This window comes from Protopterus annectens, chromosome 11.part0, assembly GCF_019279795.1.
Source record: "Protopterus annectens isolate FY-2018-M chromosome 11.part0, PAN1.0, whole genome shotgun sequence".
Lineage (NCBI taxonomy): Eukaryota > Metazoa > Chordata > Ceratodontiformes > Protopteridae > Protopterus > Protopterus annectens.
Genome location: NC_056745.1, coordinates 567,671,605 through 567,692,382, shown reverse-complemented (window position 1 = coordinate 567,692,382; position 20,778 = coordinate 567,671,605). Strand labels below are relative to the sequence as shown.

The following is a 20,778-nucleotide window of genomic DNA, read 5'->3' as shown; positions in this document are numbered from 1 at the left end:
AAAGCTCTATGTTTACATATCAAGACATAAAACATTGGAATCATAGAATGTGATTACAGATTTTATAATACCCAAAGTGGGTTTGAAAAATACAAAAAGTTTCCAAGAGCATACTTAGATATGAACAAAAGAAACAAATGGAATGCATATGATATATACAGAATAGGGGGCAAGCACTTGCATGTTGGCTATATGTAAGTTAAAAGGAGAATGGTTATAAGAATATACAGTTACAGTGATAAGGTGGTATGATTATCCTGGTGCAGAGCAAGAGAATAACCAAGAGTGAGACAGGTATTGTTCTTAGAGTAATAAGGTGGCATGATTATCCTGCTGCAGAGCAGGAATATACCCAAGACATGGACAGGTATTGTTTGAGTCTGGATTTAAAGGATTTCAGATTTTTCTAGTTGTTGTAATTCAATTGGTATGATGTTCCACAGTTTAGAGGCATAACTTGAGTAAAGTGAGTAGCCAGCTATGGTTTTAGATTTACTAGAAATTAGGACAAATTTATTTCCTGAGTGCAGTTCCCTGGTAGGTGAATAATGCTGGATAATGTTGTTTAAAGAAACTGGAAAAGAATACATGAAGTAGGGACCAGGATGAAATAATTCTGAGTTAAACCCTGCACTTAGACTGTGCACGTTGGAACAAACTTAACAAAAAACACAGAAATATAACAAGCCATAAATAAATAAATAGTAGACAAGTAAAGTCCGTGGCAGATGAGTGCTTTAATGAAAAAATATGGGTACAGTGGTCATTAAAAACAAGTGTGTTCACGTACAGTAACATAACATCTAATGTAACTGGTAAATAGCAGGAACATAGCCTTCGGGGCATTTTATTTTAACTCCGTAACTCTTAATCTGTTTCCAATTGTGTTAAACTCTGTTACTAATAAAATACTATAGTGTATAAATATAAACTGTTTTGGCAGAGAGGAGAGAATAATTTTATGTTATTATATTTTATTTTATTTTAATTTTACTCAATTCCACCTTATTTTATTATATTTGATTTAATCTTGTATGTCCGCCGTGCTTACAAGACTGCAGAACACTATTCTAGTTCTGATTGGCGGGAGAGCTGCTAAGGAGCCATGTAATTGGTCCATGCAATGGTAGTGAGGGCGAATGAAGAATAATGGAGAATAATGGCAAATGGAGGATAATGATTTTATTCTATTTTGTTATGTTGTTATATTTTACTTTATTTTAATTTTACTCAATTCCACCTTATTTTATTGTATATGATTTAATCTTGTATGTCCTCAATGCTTACTATTCTGGTTCTAATTGGTGGGAAGGCCACTAAGGAGCCATGTAATTGGTCCATGCAATAGTAGAGAGGGCGGATGGGAAGACACCCCTGCTATCATTGGATGACAGGTGACCCTGCTGTCTAATGATTGGTACATGTCTCGGAAACACCTTCCATTAGAATGAAGCAGGGTAAGTGGTTGTAATAGGTTAGTATCAGGGCTTACAGCTATGGGGATAGGCTAGAAGAAGCCACAGGGGCGGAGTAAGGTATGGGCTTAGGTAGAAAAGGATGGACTGTAATCATTGCTCGCTATTGGTTATTGAAAAACATGCCTATTAATTTTAGTTGGTTGAGCGCAATGGTGACTGGCCTATTAGAGGAGAACTATGTATAGGTTTATGCTTGGTCAGGGAGATACTTTAGGAGGGGGTTGATTGGTTGTGAATATGCAATAGGTTATTGGTTTGGATAGTATGCCATGGCCAATGGGCTGCATTTGGGAACTATGCCTGTGGTTTGATACCAAGGTTTGGTGGGCTCAAAACAGAAACAATGGATTGGAGGATTTGTGCTGCAAGGCACCGCTATGATTGTAAAATAATTATGCAGGCGGGAAAATGTTGCTATAGTTTCCCATTTTAATTTTATATATATTTAATCTGTAGTTTAGAATACATTATCAATATGTAATCAAGCAGCCATATTATTATATAATTACAATTAATACCCCAGGCCTTTCTAAGTCCCCTGGGGGTCAGGTCGGTACATTGACATTTGTAAAAATATACAGAATAGGCAATCAAACTGCATTCATGCCATGTATTACCTTGAAGCTTTTGAAAATGCAGTAGTATACCAAAAAAAATAATAAAACAAAAACTAAAATAAAAATACAGACAATTAATCTATAAATAAAAATACACAGTTATATAAAAATATGTATATAAAAACACACACTGCTCCCGTGCTCTCGTGGTTCCTTGCTTGTAGCGTGGGAACCATTTCTATCTTTTAATGAGCATATAAGCTTTAAATGTATTTGTAGTTATACGTTTATATAGCATGTGTGTGGGTTTGAATTTAGCACAACAATCCCATATCATACCGTCCTCGGGTGGTAGCCATGCCACCCCCGAATGCATGTATGCTGCTCGGGGAACTGCAGAAAGCCAATAATACCTCCAGTGAGCAATCTAAGTGTTTTTTCAACTCAGGATGATACCCCATGCAGTAATGAGATTGTGCCGATGATTAAACAGCTAGATTAAACCTTGTGTGTCAGTATCGTGTAGTTATCTATGTCTCTCAAGCCGGAGGAAAATACCGGCTTCTGGCCAAACTTAACTTGGTTTATTCATCCACTGCAGCTTGTGTGAATAAATCAAATAAAATAAATTAAATGAACTATTAAGAATAAAACTCAGGATAAGCCGTGAGTAGATGTACCACTAGGAATGAGAGTCCTTTCTCCCCCCCAAACAACGGGCTGGAGGTTAGGAAATGTTGAGAAACAGGAACTTACCATGTTGTAATTAAATGTACCAGATAAATAAATATATATAAATATATACGCTTGTGATTCATGTGGCTGCAATACCACACAAGTAACTGCGATATGAATATATGAGAAAAAAACATAAAGAAATGAAATCAAATCAAATGTTTAAAGGACAATTTTTGGTTTTATAAATTAGGTTGTGTGCAGTAATGAGCTGTGTGTAGGAGAGATAGTGTGGCAGCACAATCCATTGTAAAGGACAACACAGTGATGTTTTCTGGATGGAAGGTTAGTTGTAAATTTATCTATATTGTAGCCTGCATCCTGTTTATATGTGTAGAGTGCAGGTTAGTAAGAATAGGAGCTGCATTAAGAAGTGATGGGAAAAATGGGATGACTATATAGTTTTCCTAGTAGATTCTGAGGGATATGGACTAGCTCAATAAAGCGCTGCATGTTTTTGGTGGGTTTTGTATTGGCTTGAAGTATGTGATGCTCAAATTTTAGGTTTTCATCTATTGTAACACCAAGCAATTTAGTGTGTGATAGTATTTCTATTGTAGTATTGTCTTTTGATGCAATGCTAAAGGTTTGCTCTTCATTTTGATAAAAATAGCATTATCTTGGATATCTTTGAATTTAGGATTAGATTGGAGGTGTATAATCATGACTCAGTTGATGAGAAGGACTCTTGAGTGACCTGCCAAAAGTACAGTTTGTTAGATGAGTAGATGAGTAGATAAGGGCAGAGTCATCTGCATATTGCACCACGCTGACATGCTTGGTTCCAGTGTAGAGATCATTTATAAATATGTTAAACAGCAATTGTTCCAGGCTTGATCTTTAAGGAACACCAGTGGAGACAGGGAGAAATGATGAGTATTTGTTTTGCCATTTTACACCTTATTGCCTATTTTATAGGTAGCTCTGAGACTATAAAAGGGATCACGTTCTGAAGAAGAAATTTTGTTAGTAATTATTGAAGAGAAACTACAGAAAGCTTTAGATAGGTAAAAGAAAATAGAAGAGACAAGGTTACCTGTACATCTGTGAAAGTTTATGGTAGACTAAAGTTTATGCTGCTAGTAAAACTGAGGAGGGCAGTGATTGTGCTATGGTGGTGAAGGAAATCATGCTGAGTTTGAGAAAGAAGATTACCGTTGCTAAGATAATTAAGAAGCTGAGAATGGATACATTATTAAGAACCTCAGATAGAGGACATAAGATAGTTATAGGTCTATAGATGGAAAATTCAGTGGAATTGTTACCTTTGTGCAGGGGAATGGATGCCTTCACAAAAGATGTCATTCAAATCCATGGAAAATGTCAAACATTTTGCTGAGCAGTAATACTTTCCTATGTACTCTCTTACTTTCTAGTTTCAAAGAAAAGTTAATTCTGATAAAGCAGATTCACATTCCCTAAAACCAAAGAATATCTGGACAGTAGAGTGAAAGTACAAATTAAAAAAATGAACAGAGATGCAGTGTAAACATAACTGTTTCATTACTATATGACTACTAAAATCAAATCAGAAACATAAAACATAACCCCAAAATGTTGGCCCTTATCTCCTGTCAGCATACCACTCAAACTCTTAGAACAAGAAATCTGGACAAAGCCATAAATAATGGGGGGACAAAGGCCCCAAAATAGGGGCACTTTTTAAATATTACTATTACAATTTTAGAAAGTTGCTAGAATAATAGGTTTTGCATTGGCATAAATTTTCTGAAGGGTATGAAGTCTGAAACTCAAGTGTCTGTCATTATTTTTTTACTTCAACCCTCAATGATTTGCCACAAAACCACAATTTTATAAGAAACAGACCAAAAATATGAAACAAAAATCTGGACATTCTGCAAAAATTTGTACAGTTGAGAGGTATGCCTGTCAATATGTTGACAGCAGTTTAACAAGTTATGAGCAGAGCACATCCAATGGAGCAATGCCATTCTTTGCCATATGCAAAACCTCTATTACAATAGAAGGACATCAACCCTTGGCATTCCCATTTTGTGAAACTGCATAACTCCACAGATACAAGTGTATGTAACACAATTTTGGTATTCTCTGAACAACATGATACTCTAATGTTTTTGAGAGCTGTCAAACTAGATAACAGCATAGTACTTGTCTTTCTAAACCGCCTCTTTGAAGTATGTGACTACAAATGATGGCAGCTGTTAAAAAACTGCAGAAAATTGTGTATGTAAATTATCATTAAAACTGTGCTACATAACAGATAACATTATACTTTTTCATAAGTGAATCCTACAGTCATTAATCACTTACATCTGAAAGCCGTAATCTGGAACAAGGGCTTGGAAAATCATATGAAACTTGGGCACAGGGTGCTTCTTGTGGAAGTACTATGGACCAGCTATTCCCAAGAACAGCAATATCTTCTGTTTGCATTCCTGTTAAAGTAAAAAAACTGATAACTATTTTGCATTTAAAACATGGCAGAAAATATATCCTGCATGAGCCTTATTGCAGAATATCCCTTGTCTGTAACTAGAAATAGCCAAAACACTTTGCATTAAATTATTAAATTATCTCAGAAAAACTGAACATTCAGATTCACTCACTTTACCGGAATGAAAACACAAAATACATATAATCATTATACCTAAATTATGGTATTTATAAGGCTTAACACCCATTACTTCATAGTTATTCCTTTCTTCAAGGCAACCTTGCACCGGAGTAATACAGAGTAGCATAAAGGAAGGCTTTATGAATCCCATATATCTTTTTTTTTTTCTTAGAACACAGGGTCCATTGCTTAGCCATTCAGACGAGTTGATTCAAAATTGAGCAACTCCACATATTATGAAAGTTGGAAGAATCTGTTAAGGTAAACATTTGTTACTTATACATCTATATAGCCTAAATATTATTGCACAGATCTATGCCAATTCCACATTCTTACTGTCCTAAAAGAAAAAAGGAAGTTAATTTCTGAATTGTTGTTCCATTGCATTTTTCAGAACTCACTAACTTCACCACAATGTGCCAGACGACTTGTTTGTTTCTGTTGTCTGTCTGTTTGCTTATTATGTCTGTGGATTGAATCAAGAGCCTTTCACTCATGAACTATGCCATGAGTTAACAACAAGGTTGAAAAGTGCAAGACAATGAACAAAAATTAATAAATAAAACTAATTCTGTACAATGTAATAATCTGTTGGCTAATAAGTGAAAAAATCTGCACTGCCATAGGCAGTCAAAGAATGATTCTGTAGCAGTACATGTCCATTCAGTCACACCAGTTTCACATATTACCATGTATGTAACAAAATTATGAGGCTGTGATTCATGCAAAAAGGGTACTTTTGTGCCAGTCGTATGATTAGCTAGAAATCTGGTTTCCATAAAAGGCATCAATACAAATCAGGTTGGGTTCTAACCTCCCAGTGATGTATGCAGTGCAGCCTCTCTCTAAGTGCAACACCATGCATTGCGTTGGGGATTTTTTTCCTTTCCCCTGCTACAATAGTACTATATATGAATGTGTGTGTGTGTGTGTGTGTGTGTGTGTGTGTGTGTGTGTGTGTGTGTGTGTGTGTGTGTGTGTGTGTGCGTGTGTGTATGTATATATGTGTGTGTCTTTTTGTGGGGTTGGGGTCCACTTAAAAAGATCTAAACCTAAAAAGCTGAGTTAAAAAAGTTGGAAAAATAATATTGACACCAATATTTCTGTCCACCTACAGAAAAATCTCTAACCATACAAACAAAAACAACATTTTTACAGGATGGTAAGCCCCTCTGCACTGCCCACAGCCCCCTACACCACCCACTAATTAAATATACCAATGCCAAGATCACACAATACCTTGGAAACAGCATCTCCCAGAATCCCTGCATTATCTCAGTCCTGCATAAATAAAACATCAAAACTCCAAGCACTTCAAATGAAAAAAATTTTTTTTTTATTTCCATACTCTAAGATTTTGTCCCACAGCATGCAAAGAATGTTGTTGGTATTATTTTGTTGACTATATTAGGCCAACTTTTTTAGGTTTAGATATTTTTCTGTGATCCCATATATATCTACATATTTATAATTTTTTATCTATATACATATAGAGAGATATATAAACACACACACACACACATATATGTATATATATATATATATATATATATATATATATATATATATATATATATATATATATATATATATATATATATATATATATATATATATATATATATGGGTCTACCTGACATGGTCGACAGTTCATATGGTCGACAGTTTATTTGGTCGACAGTTCATTTGATCGACAAGCATTTTAGGTGGGGGGCTTCACCCCCAACACCCCCCGATATGGGGGGGTGCCCCCACACCCCCCTAACTATATATATCAACTCCAGGGTTGCACAACATTGGGGAAGGGGGCAAATCTGCTTGTCGACCAAATGAACTGTCGACCAAATGAGTGTCGATTATATGAATTGTCGACCATGTGAAGGGGACCCATATATATATATATATATATATATATATATATATATATACATATATATGTTGAAGGAAGGCTTGCCCCTGCAAAAACATTGTTTTTCACCAGTACATATGGTGTTGTTTTAAGAATTTCTGTTTTAGGCCAGTTGTGATCAAATGATAGGCTCACAGAAAATATTTTTTTTATCACATGGCAGGTAGAAATCTGGTCTTCTAAATGTCTAAATATACTAGCACAATGTCAGGTTAATCAGTGGAAAATCTGCTATTTTTTCTGTGTGTGGCTAAACAGACTATTCAGCTCTCTCTCAACAGTCTTGTTTTATCATGTTTTGTCCAGTCATATCACAGTTTTAAAACACAGATGTGTAAGTAACTTACTATAACAGCAGATACTAGAAATAGATCGCTGCAGCATTAGCCTTAAGCAATTTGGTATGAACACCATAGCTTACCGAGCAGGAGAGAAGGAAGCTGGAGCAGTGCTCAGGATCTGCCTAAGCCTCACAGGCTAAATGTTAAGAAACCTCAGACATTAGTTAATATAATAGCACACCCACCTTCAACCTTCTCACCAACACCTACTACACATACCTTTAAGAGTCAAGAGGGTGCAGACTACAAGCACTTATGACTCTCTGAGACTTCATCAAACCATAGTACTGTTTTAGAGATAGGTAACTAGCAGTGAAAGCAATCCCTCTGTTCCTGGGTATAATGTCTATCATTTTCACACTTACTAACAATTGTGGGGGAGTATCAGTATTTGTCAAGGATATCATCACCTCATGACAGACTCCTTGGGATACCAGAACTGAATTCCTAGAAGTCCAAATCACCATAAACGAGAAAAATTACCACTTCATAGCTAGCTATGCAACACCCCCTATGTCCTCATCAGAGCATGATAGTTAGCTTAACAGATTAGCTGAAATTCTCATTAAATCTAAGACCTTTCTACTAGAGGACTTCAACTCCTTGGTCACAGTCAAGGTGTCCCACATGGCTCTGTCCTAGGCCCATACTTGTTTAGATTGTATCTTTCAGACCTTACTTTTTAATCTGAGGTGTTCTACAGTCTATATGCTGATGACCTGAAATTGGATAAACTGATTACAAGTGTTACAGATAAGGCATGTCTGCAAAATAAATTGACTAAATTGACCATTTGGGCACAGGAGAATAATATGGGTATAACTACATCAAAAACTAAGTTTATGAGATTTGGGAGGCATAAACTGAAAGGTGAATATTTAATACAGCACACAGTAATTGAAACTGTAGACTCATTTAAGGACCTGGGTATATGGGTAGATTCAGCTATGAGTTTTTTCTAATCATATCAACCAATTGGCTAATGATAGTTATAGAACTATAAGTTGTATAAAAAGATTTATAAAGTCTAGGAAATCAAACATAATGAAGTCATTGTTTGTTAGTTACATTAGACCCAAACTTGAGTATGGAATAACAATATGGAAACCCTATAGGGAAACAAGCATGAATAAACTGGAAAGAGTACAGCGGAAATATACTAAGGGCATCCATGGATGTGAAAATCTAAGTTATTATGAAAGACTAAAATATCTGAACTTGTACAGTGTCTCTTACAGATATTTAAGAGGAGATCTTATTCAGGTATATAAGGCATTTAGGGACAACTACCTCTGGGAATGTTTGGGGTTATCAAAAAGTTCTAGAGAATCGTCAGATAACCAATGTAGATGATTCTATAGGAATGAGAAGTGTACTAATTGGTTCTCTGACCGAGTAGCTGATGCTTGGAACAGACTACCAAATTACATTAAAGCAAGTACTAGTTTAGATATTTTTAAGAACAGCCTGAACATTTATTATAGGAACAATTGTTTTGGCATATTGGCAAACTAGAAGGGCTTTAATGCCCATGCTTAAAACATTTGTATGTATATATGTATGTATGTAACTATCCGTCAATGAACTGGTTGACCTAATCTGCCAGTGGTCGGTATGCTCTGTGCTTCCTTAACGTTATAAATGTTAAAACTCTCTTTCGCAAATGGTTAACCATCATACTAGAAGCCTGAATATCCTTGATCTAGTCCTTAGAAATATGGTCACTTCTTGTACATCTCTTTATGTATCATCATGCCTTGTTAAATCAGACCATAATGTAGTGACCTTTTACTTTAAAAGTGGTGGTACTTTTCCTGTAAATACCTCTGTGTTTAGAGAATTCTCAAAAGCAAACTTTCTTCAGTTACTTGATGAATTAAATACAGTAAACTCTCAGTTAACTGGAACTCAAGCAACCAGAAAAAAAAAATTGAAGAAATACAGTAAAATTTTCATGTGTTGCACTTTCTGTTGTGTCCCCACCACCCCCACCCCCGCAGAACCATACCTTACGTTTTTAGAGTTTGAGTTTTAAAAAGGAAGATAAGAATAGATTCCCTCTCCCCAACCTAAGAATAAGTCAAACCTAATAAATTATATAGGGTACAGTATTCGTTTTTAATAATAACTCTCAAGCAACCAGAAACAACAGTTATCCAGCATCTACCAATCCCCATGGGTGCTGGTTAACTGAGAGTTTACTGTAAATTCTGCTGTGATACTTCTCCAAATGATTTAATTCCTCAAGCTGCTACCTATGCTTCTGACTTTTACTCCAACTTAAACAGTTCTTTTGATAAGGCAGTCCCCTTCTGCACTGAACATAATGAGAAATTTAAAAACAAGCCTTTTGGTGGAATAGCCATATAAATTATATAACAACCGAAATAAACTGCTTCATGCTTATACATGGTCTCATTCTACCTACTTTAAGAGCACATTTAAGCAAGCTATCAGATGGCTTAAGGGTGCTATTAAGAAGTTCAAAGCTGAGTATAAACTTAAAATAGCCTCAAAAACCAAAAATAGCTACTAACCCTAGCTATGCGAGGACGTTAAGAACTAACACCGAGCAATGTCCAGAATAATGCTACACTCTCTGACCCAAAGGAAATAGTTAATATCCTAGCTAACACCTTTAGTGTAAATTTGCAAATTTTACTCCACCCACAGTCATAACTATTCCACAGCTTCCAAAAGCCAAGCAACCTGCTTTAACTACTATGGAACAAATTTTCATGACCTCTCAAAAACTAAAAATACTTCATGTATGTGTCCTGATAACATACCAGGCTGCCTGATTATCAGTGCCCAATATGGCCTTTCTGAACCCCTGCCTAACCTCTTTAATCTATGTCTCTCCACTGGTTCCATCCCTAAAGCCTGGAAAACAACCATTTTAATGCCATTGCATAAGGGTAGCCCAACCCCAGACCCTGCTAACTACAGACCCATTGCTCTCACTAGCCTCGTATGTAAAGCTATGGAGTTCATTATCTCAGACCTCATTAATCTGGACATTGAAAATCTCTTATCCCTAGGCCCTTATCAATTCAGTTTTGTCAAAGGAATTCCCTGCCTCTTTAACCTCATTAACTTCTTTGAAAAGTAAGCAAAGCAGGCATGATCTGCCTTTGATGAATCCAACTGTGTTGGATCAAGAGTCTGAAGATTTCTTGTCTCTGTTTATAATATCCATGATGATTCTTTCTATGACTCTACAAATGAGACTAGTCAGACTTATAGATCTGTAGTTACCTTGGTCAGTAGATAGCCTGCCCTTGTGCAGAGGAATAACTGTTGCAGTCCACCATTTACCAGACATGAAACCAGTTTGGAGACTAAGGTTGAAAAGTGATGTACAGGGCTGAATAGGTCATGTTTCAAGCTATTTAGGAGGCATCCTGGTATATTATCAGGGCCAATAGTATTTTTTTGCTTTGGAGAACACATTGAGGATCTATTTGTTCATGATAGTGAGGGTACAGTCAAGGGTATTCCTTGGGGAATGACTGGGGAGAAAGTAGGGTGAAATTGGAGCTCTATTCACCAGCCAGTAGATTTGCTATATCCTCTGATTTCTTATAAGTGGTTCCATTTACAATTCACTCAGTACATTATTGAATATTACTTTTGCTGTCACTGGCATTGCTGAAGAAGGTCTTATGTTTATCTTTCTCCTGTAAAGCTAACTTCACCTCATATCTGGTTTTAGTAGACTTAATTCTAACATGTCTGTCATGGCTTAGTGGTAAATCACTTTGTCTATGGTTTGCAGGGTCCTGTGTTCGAGCCTTGCAGAAGCTGTTTATTTCCTAATACCTACCTATGAACCTATATTGGATGGGAAATAGGAAGTTCACCCCGGGGATCACTTCTGTGGCTCTGCTCGACAGTGGCATAGGGAAATAACTTTCTTGGGTGGCAAAAGCCAGGGTACCTTTTTGGCTAGGCTTGTATAGGCCCCAGGGCCGATAGCCTAGTACATACCTATGAACCTAATAAGGCTCCTGAGATGCTTATTTATTTTAATAGGGGTTTCTTGCCTTGCTGGCCATTACCCTTCCTGAATTTGACAATGGTTTTCTTCCTTTTGCTACATGGCTTGGTGATATTGGGACTCCACCAGGTTAGCTTGTTCTTTGAGGTGGGCCTATGTTTATTCCAGGTGAGAACTGCTGCTTCAGTGTTTACTGATGGTATATATATGGATCATGTAATCATTTCCACATAACCAGTGGATTTCATACAGTTTGGAGGGCTTGAAACTTTGCCAGGGTATTTCTCAGTAGTATGAGGTTAGTTCTGGAATAATTCCTAAATGTTTGAATGTTAGACTGGGTAAAAGTGTTTAGCTTAATTTCAAAGACCATTTTATGGACCAACTTCACAAGGAAGGACATTGCACATGGGTGGGTATGAAGTTCCCCTTATTTGTCAGCATTACGTCAAGGACCTGGTCACCCATGGTGAGTGTACAAGTACCGACTAGCTTGTCCAGAGCATTTGCATTGAGAAAACCTAGGAATCTCTTGGTCTGGGTAATGGAAGATATGTATGTTTCACCATCTTTAGTGGGGTAGTAAAAGTCACCCAGGATTATAGTGTTGGGTTCCATGATGAGCAACTCAGTGGGTTTACATATGCGGTGTGGGTATCCTGGGTCATAGACAGGTATCTATAGTTTGCAAAAATTTGGGATGGGCTTTGTTTATGGTGAGTTGGACATAAAGATTCTCATGTGAGTCATACTGCTTCACCAGTCTTGAAGTAAGACTGTTTTTGATGAACGTAGAGTCAACTCCATCTTTTGTCCCATTCTGTGGAGTGGCTGGACTAATGTGTAGAAGACATTATAGCCTTGCACTGCCGGAATGTTTATAGTGTCTTTAAACCATGTCTCAATAACTACACAGATGTTTACATTTTCTAAGGAGAGCTTGCAGGGAGTGAAGTTTTCTGGCACTGAGCAGTAATACCTTCAGGTTCTTCTGGGTGGATTTTTCCTATGTTGGAATGTTAATCAGGTTAACATTGCCTAAAAAAGGTGCTATGGAGGTGGACAAATTTTTAGCCAATATTCAGAAGCCGAAGGGAGACAGGTGCATGCCATTCTCGGCAAAGCAGCATGGTCTGTCAACCATCTCCTCCCACTCTAGCAAATACTGTACCTCCTTCAAATGACACCAAAAAGTTAAATAATTATTAAAGTCAATTATTGTCTGCATATATTGTGGTATTATCCATGGGGAAGGTGCTCATTGCAGATGAACAAAACACTTTGCATAATTGAGTTATTTAAGCATTGGAATAAATCTTAATGCTAAAAACTAACATATAACATGCTAAGCATTTGTTATTTTTCTTTTACTAAAGTCTCTCTTTTCTGTAACTCTAGCTTTTCTAGCTTACTCAGCCAAGTTACCTAATAATCGTATCTGGAAATAATCTTATACATCATTACGAATTTACTTAGCAACTCATATTATAAATACTACTTTGCTTGATTTCTGAAAAATGCTGTAATTAAGTCAAAACGAGAGATCTGTTGTCAGTCAATTTACCAAATTTTGGAAACCATGAATGTTGATAATATTATATTCAGCACTAACTCATAATTTATGCATGAATAACCATTATATATATATATCTGCTTGTCCCAGCTGGTGGCCTGGGTTGTAGTTGAAAAAGGTCTCCAGACCAATCCACTTTACCAGTTATTAAGTAAATACAAATACAAATGGTATCCTGTATGATACAGTGATATAGTGGTTAATACTAGCTTACAGCGTCTGAGTCTCTAGTTTGATTCCCAGCTGAGGTACCTTCTGAGGAAAGTCTCCATGTTCTCATTGTGTCCATTTGCATATCTCAAAGGCATGAATAAAAAATGCTGTCCTAAAACAAAGGCAGTCCTGGTTAAGGAGTCAAAGCTTGCCATTTCTACACTGCAATATATATAAATATATATATATGTGTGAGCGTGTGTGTGTGTGTGTGTGTGTGTGTGTATATTTATATATATATATGTGTGTGTGTGTGTGTGTGTGTGTGTGTGTGTGTGTGTGTGTGTGTGTGTGTGTGTGTGTATATATGTGTGTGTGTGTGTGTGTGTGTGTGTGTGTGTGTGTGTGTGTGTGTGTGTGTGTGTGTGTGTGTGTGTGTGTGTGTGTGTGTGTGTGTGTGTGTGTGTGTGTATATTTATATATATATATGTGTGTGTGTGTGTGTGTGTGTGTGTGTGTGTGTGTGTGTGTGTGTGTGTGTGTGTGTATATATGTGTGTGTGTGTGTGTGTGTGTGTGTGTGTGTGTGTGTGTGTGTGTGTGTGTGTGTGTGTGTGTGTGTGTGGAATTCCTGCCATTGAATTTTTAACTCATCTATCCATACTTAAAGTTACGGACAGGTCTATTTTTGTAAGTTACAAAGTAGATTCTTATAACTTGCTGCCATACTTACCAAATGGCGTTGTTAAATCATCAGATCTGTTCCCATTAAAATTTCCACATAGGCCGCATGTCCTTCCTTTATGTTCCTCTGTTAATTTAATATAAATTCCAGAGTTTCTATCCCAAGCAAGGGAAAATCCAAATGTAGTTTTCACTAGAATATAATCAGCTAGTCTTTCAATAAATACATTTTGTATTGTCTGAGGCAAATTTAATCTGAAAACAAAGAAAAAAAATCATCAAAGATTAAATGTGTGGCTTCCTTTGCAAAGAAGATCACGTTTTTTTAAGTTTATTATCAAATCTGTCTCTGAGCATTTGCACATGCATTAACATTATAAAGAAGAAACAACTGAAATCCAATAAATTCCTCAGCGTATGCACCTACTTTAAATGTAGAAACAGTACAGTTATAGTGGTATACTTCCTATATTGAGGATACAAATAGCAATTTAACCCTTTGCTTCACTAATTTCTGAAATAGCTATTAAAACTTTCAGAATACTGCAAGAGAACAAAAGATATGATAATGAAAAAAAGTTTGTTAGATGAAAAAACTCAGTTTGATTCTTTCTGTCTCTCTCTCTTTTCCAGCTGCAGTGCTGTCCAAGGCTAAGGATTAAATATAAAATTCAGTACTAGTGTTGCTGAGCTAAAAGCAAAACAATCTGATGGTCTTGTAAACAAGAAAGTATACTTCTTTAGAAAGTTGCCAGTTAGAAAACATTTACGGTTAAATTTATAAACACTGTACATACTACATATATCCAACACACACAGAGAATTTGCAGAGAAAAGACGAGCTGTTGATTCAGAGAGAGCTAGCAGACTATAGATGCCAAAGTGACATGTTACTGAGCATCAGGACACTGTTGTGAAGGACATGTGTAAATGAGCTACACAGTATAAGTGATAATATGGTTCCATGACAGCTATACTGTACGTCTAAACATTACTGAACACTAACAGGAGTAGATGGCAGTTCACTGCACTGCTACATATTTGTGGGTTGTGGTACCTCACCTACACCTCCCATAAACTGGTAGATGTGTATATACATAAACAAACATACCCCATACATGCACACACACAAACACACTGAAGATCAGAAGAATGCTTTCCTATTATGCCCTGTATATAATTAGCACTCCTGTTGTAACAAGCAACATCATAATCACTTCTGAAAGCACCAGCAGGTTGCACTGATAGTAATGCAGGCTGATGTATCCTGCAGCCTGGCAATATTCTGTACCTTTGTAACATCAGTTATGAGAATGAAGACTAAATAACATGTAAATGAGTGGTAGTAAGCAAGAATGACATAATAATCTAAACATAGTCAAGCATCCTTGTGAAGTGCATTGCTCATTTCTGTGTACTAGTAATAGCATCCATGGTACACCAAGCATGCAGGCATCTCCTGTGAAGGTATTCATACATACAGACACAGCACTGCAGAGAGCAGACCACAGCCCTGTTGTATATCTGCAGTATATCCCCTTCGCTTTGGAACACTGTTTATAGAGGAAGCTACACAGTGCTCTCTGAAGTGCACCCCAACATACTGTCATCTCTTATATCATTGCTTTTAGCAGAATGCACACACTAGATACAAGGGCCTATCCTGTGGTCCACCCAAGAACTCAGTCTCACTAGAGATGTTTGTAAAATCTAACTCACTAGTTTAGCAATTCGATGCCTTTATAGGAATGTGTTTAACTAAGTACAAACTGCATACAAACAGCACTACAAACTAAAACTAATTATATTACTAGAAGTTGTTTCCTTACTATGTTGATAATTGTTTTTATTGTCTTTATCTGTAAAAGAAAGTATACTAAAGTAAAAATATAGTAGTGTTTATATTGTTCAACTGCAGTTCTCCAAAGCGAGAAAGTTCTAGAGCTAGTGTTGTATGGTTTTGCCAAAAAACATGTTCTTGCTTGTTCCCATGTTAAATGAGATGCTGTAGAGCAACTCTATCAGATCTTCTAGAATTTCTCCCTCTTTCAGCCACAGATGTTTTGTGTTGGTTTAATAGTGCTGCTAATTACACAGGCAAATGTTAGGCAACAGCAGGAATGAAACCCAGTATATAGGTATAAAAACAGACTTGATTATAGGAGTTTACCCTTATCGCTGCATTGTGAAATGTGCAGAGTTTGTGTTACACTACTTCTTGACCAGATCAGCTATGATTTATTAATCCTGTGTTTAGAGTTAATTGTAGACCTCAGATGTTGTTGCACCAGATTCTAAGGACAGATAGGTTTTAATGCCAGTTTGATGCAACAGACATCACTGCTAGACATACTGTGCTACACTGTTGTGCATTGTTGTATCTTGTTCTATCGGACTGTAAAGTTTATTTGCTAATTAGAGTTCTTGCGTATCCAAAGACCTCTGAACTCATCTTTTGGCAGTGCTGCATAAATATCTGCAAAAGGTATTTTGGAGGCCTGACCTGGTAACAAGCACTGTCTGTTCCCATCTGCTTTTTTCAAATTTAAACTGAATTCTTCAAACATAGTAATATGTTACCATAGTACTATCTGGCATCTGAGTTAATCAAATGTCTCTTATCCTTTTCAGCCATCTCTACTCCTACTCTGTTGACCCTGACCAAATCATCCCCAGCTAATACACTGCACAGGCTGCATAAGATCTTTCACTGTCCAGCAACTATCTTCCAGGCCATGAAAGGACTGAGAGTGTGCAGTCAAAGTAGATATTTATGTCTAATCCAGTAAAGTTAACACAAACTAAGACTTACAACTTGGGGAATCAGACTACAGGGACAGCTGAGTATCCATGTACACTTACATGAAGTAGGTAGCTGTATTGGTGCACACTCTATACTGGAGAAAATGGCTCAATAGAAGCCCCAACAATACCTCTATGACTGGTATATACTACAGTCCATAATAATGGGAAATCAATTTAACAGGTTTTTGTGTAGTCCAATACATAGCTTGGCATCGCTCTGCCCACTGAAACAGGACAAACTATTTGCTTTGCTTTCATTTTCAGACTACTCCCTCCCCCTTTTTTCTGTTACAACAGTCTCTTGTAGTTAACTGTCTAAATACTTAACCAAGCATGTAAATCTCTGCTTAGTCTTCATGGGCTTGTATACTGCCCCCTGTATCCCCCCCAGCTTCTATTTTACACTTTTCAACTCATAGTGTTAACTATCTCTTGAAACCTTCTTACCTTTTGCCATAGCCAAAGTTTACTGATTGTTTTTCTCAACACTGTTACTTTGCTTATTCAGTGGTTGCGCCCTGCTCCATTCACCCTTGCTAAGCTCTGGCTCACTCTGCTCCCCTAACCTACCACAAATTCCCACCCCCATGAACTCTATAACTCCCATCTCCATCCCTATACATCTTCCAATCTCAGCATCAAAAGAATCATAACATAACCCAATTATACTTGCCTACAACTAGCATCTTTGACTCATTTACTTAAAGTTCTGATACCATGCTTGTTCTTTTATAAGTTATACTGCTGTGACTATAACTACTCTTGCCCAGGAACATTTTTAATGCAAACTAATATCTTCAGAAAAATGTAATTTACATGTACAAAATAATTCTGATTCAAACCCCACTGTGTGCCTCCTCAGCATATTAGCACTCTGTATCAACTACCATACATCCAAAATAAATACAATTAATAGTCCTACAATACCATACTCACTACACCAACAGTTACCAAGTCTGTCCTTTACCACAGCACCCACACTGTACCAACAAACCTTTTTAGGTATTTTCAGTTACAGGTATCACAATTCTAAGTATGCTACTATATGAAATTCAATTAAGCTAAAGCACAAATACATTTGGTTACATCATTTCCTTCATAAAATTTCCACTCAAAAAATAAGTGAGACATTTACCCAAACCCTGGCCCCACACAACAGTAAGAAACCCACACTAACAGCACAGTATTAAATTAACCATTCTCTTTTCCTGTCCCATCCCCAACTTTCAGCATTCTTTTTCTAAATATAAATCTTTGAAGCGTATGCAATAAAATCCAGGACATACATGCTTGCATTGCTGCATATTCTCTAGACATAATCATAGCTACAGAATAATTACTGAAAAAAGACATAAAACACAATGAAATTACCCTACTAGTTTCAGTATAATTAGGATTGATAGGAAAAGTAAGTGGACAGACAGAATAGCCATCATCTACAAAAATTCCCTAAACATAACTGCATATGCAAAGGAGATACCACAGTTTAATAATGCAGAATTATTTATATTCTTTCCATTCTTTCCCTACTAGCCAAAATAATGGAGAAATGTGTACCCAAGCAACTAATGCAATGCCTTTCACAGAATAACTTACCATCCGACTCCCAGCATGGTTTCAGGCCATACCACAGCACCAACTCAGCCCTCCTTTCCTTTACTACTGCCATAAACCAAAACAGGAATGACAATAGGCTAACCTCTGCCCTCTTTCTTGACTTATCAAAAGCCTTTGACATGGTCAACCATGAACTTCTCATTCTTTCACTAAAATCTATTTCCCTCAACAAGCCTGCTATCCAGTGGTTTCAGTCCTACCTGACTGGTAGACAGCAGGCAGTACTATGGCAGGGCAAACTCTCCAGCCAGTTACCTCTCACACTTGGTGTCCCTCAAGGGTCCATAGTAGGTCCACTACTCTTCTCTATTTTTATCAACAACCTCCACACTGCTATCCTTAAAGCCACCTGCATTCAATACACAGATGATTCCACTCTCATCTGCTCAGCCACCTCCCCATCCGACTTGCAAATCTTAACCCAAAATACATTTAACACTATCGAGAACTGGCTGACCAACCAACGCCTACTTCTGACCCCCAATAAAACTAAACTTCTACTCTTCTCTCCCACTAGCAGATCCACCACACTTTCATTCTCTGACACATCTAACAATGGTACCATTATTTCCCCAGATAATCACACCAAACTGCTAGGGATAATCATAGACAATAATCTAAAATTTGACCTACAGGTCAACAAAACCATACAGACCATCAATAAGAAGCTTGGATCACTGTATAGAAACAAGACATTTTTAACCCCACTGGCTAAGACTGCAATCACCCAATCACACCTACTCTCTACTCTTTTATATGCCTCGCCTGTACTCTCAAACCTCAACAAATCCGAACTAGGTAAGCTGTCCCATAGCTACAATCATATTGCCAGATTCGCCACTGGCTCCACCTACAGAATATGCTTTTAGTTTATAACTTAATCAGGGTTGGTACATGGGCATAGCCAATTCACTTTGAGATACTGTTTGAGGTTTTTTTTTTTTTTTTGAAGAGACTTTTGGAGGATTGTAGGGTTATATAGTTTGGCAACAAATTCCAGGTTTTGCCAATGAAGTTGGCAAACAAGGATTCACCAGCAGAGTTATTAGCTTTGTGGATTTGGACCAGTAGTTTATCGGCTGACCGTAGGGATCTTAGGTTGCTATATGGCTTAATAATATTTTTAAGTGAGGGGGGTATCCTCAGGGCGGTACAAAATTTTGTGAGCTATTAAGAGTTGATTGAATTGAATTAAGCTGGGCAGTTCTAGTTGCCAAACTATATAACCCTATAATCCTCCAAAAGTCTCTTAAAAAAAAAAACTCAAACAGTATCTCAAAGTGAATTGGCTATGCCCATGTACCAACCCTGATTAAGTTATAAACTAAAAGCATTTTCTGCAATTATCATAACTTGTAACTACATCACCAAGCTCTGCTTCCAATCTGATGTCTCTTACTTTTAATTGTCTGTCCATGAGAATTGTGAGTCCCTACTAGGGAACACTAGTAACCCATTGTATATAATCCCTTTGTTTTTATAATTGTTTGCTAACTTCTGTGTGATCTATGTAAGTTTGTCTATGTGGAGCTTTTCTCCCCGGGTCTCCGCTGAAAATGGACATGTATCCAGTCGGACTATCCCGGTAAACAAATGTAAAATAAATAAATAAATTATATCACTTCTCAAAACCTATAATAGGAAAACACTTTGTTTAGCAGCCATATATATCCCACCAGATAAAAAAACATTATCACTGTGGAAAATATCCTATACTGAATATCCCACCATATACAATATGAAACAATAATACTAGGAGACCTAAATATAGACTGGAGGTTTATTGACAGCAACACCCCATATGATTCCATAAACCTAAACAGATTTACCCAATTAATTACATCAGTTACTACAGTCTACAAAAGTATAGGTAGGCTATCAACCTTAGACTGGATTCCTACTAACAGACCCAACAAAATTAGGGCAGTAGGTAGCCTTCCAGACAGCCTAAGTGACCATCAACCTACTTACACTCTCAGAGGTTACAATATCTAAGATAAGCATATAATTTAGAACCAAGTCCATAACTCAAAAAACTCTGACAAGCCCACTTTTACCAAATCCTTAAGAGAATATAACTGGAAAATATTAAAATATGTATCCTTAAAGTCTGCTGTCTCACACTCTATGAAATATTCCTAAATATTTTATATAACCTAGCCCCAGGACGAAATAAGATGGTCAAATCCAATCTTGCACCATGGCTAACAAAAGAAACTAAGAAATGAATGCTACAGAATGACAAAGCCTGGAAAGTGTGGCTCAAAAATAGAACACAAAATACATGTCAACTTTTCAGGCAACTAAGGAGTAGCACAAAACACCAAATAA

General features: G+C 36.9%; 1 protein-coding gene across 1 annotated transcript in view; it reads right to left on the bottom strand.

Annotated features, from left to right (window-relative positions):
* OTOGL (otogelin like) overlaps positions 1-20,778 on the bottom strand; it is a 3,472,886-nt gene that overhangs the window by 2,984,363 nt on the left and 467,745 nt on the right. Inside the window, exons 8-9 of the mRNA XM_044088067.1 lie at positions 14,075-14,280; positions 5,063-5,187 (exon numbers count right to left, since the gene is read on the bottom strand). Coding sequence (XP_043944002.1) covers positions 5,063-5,187; positions 14,075-14,280 — 331 coding nt within the window. The remainder of the gene's footprint in view (positions 1-5,062; positions 5,188-14,074; positions 14,281-20,778) is intronic.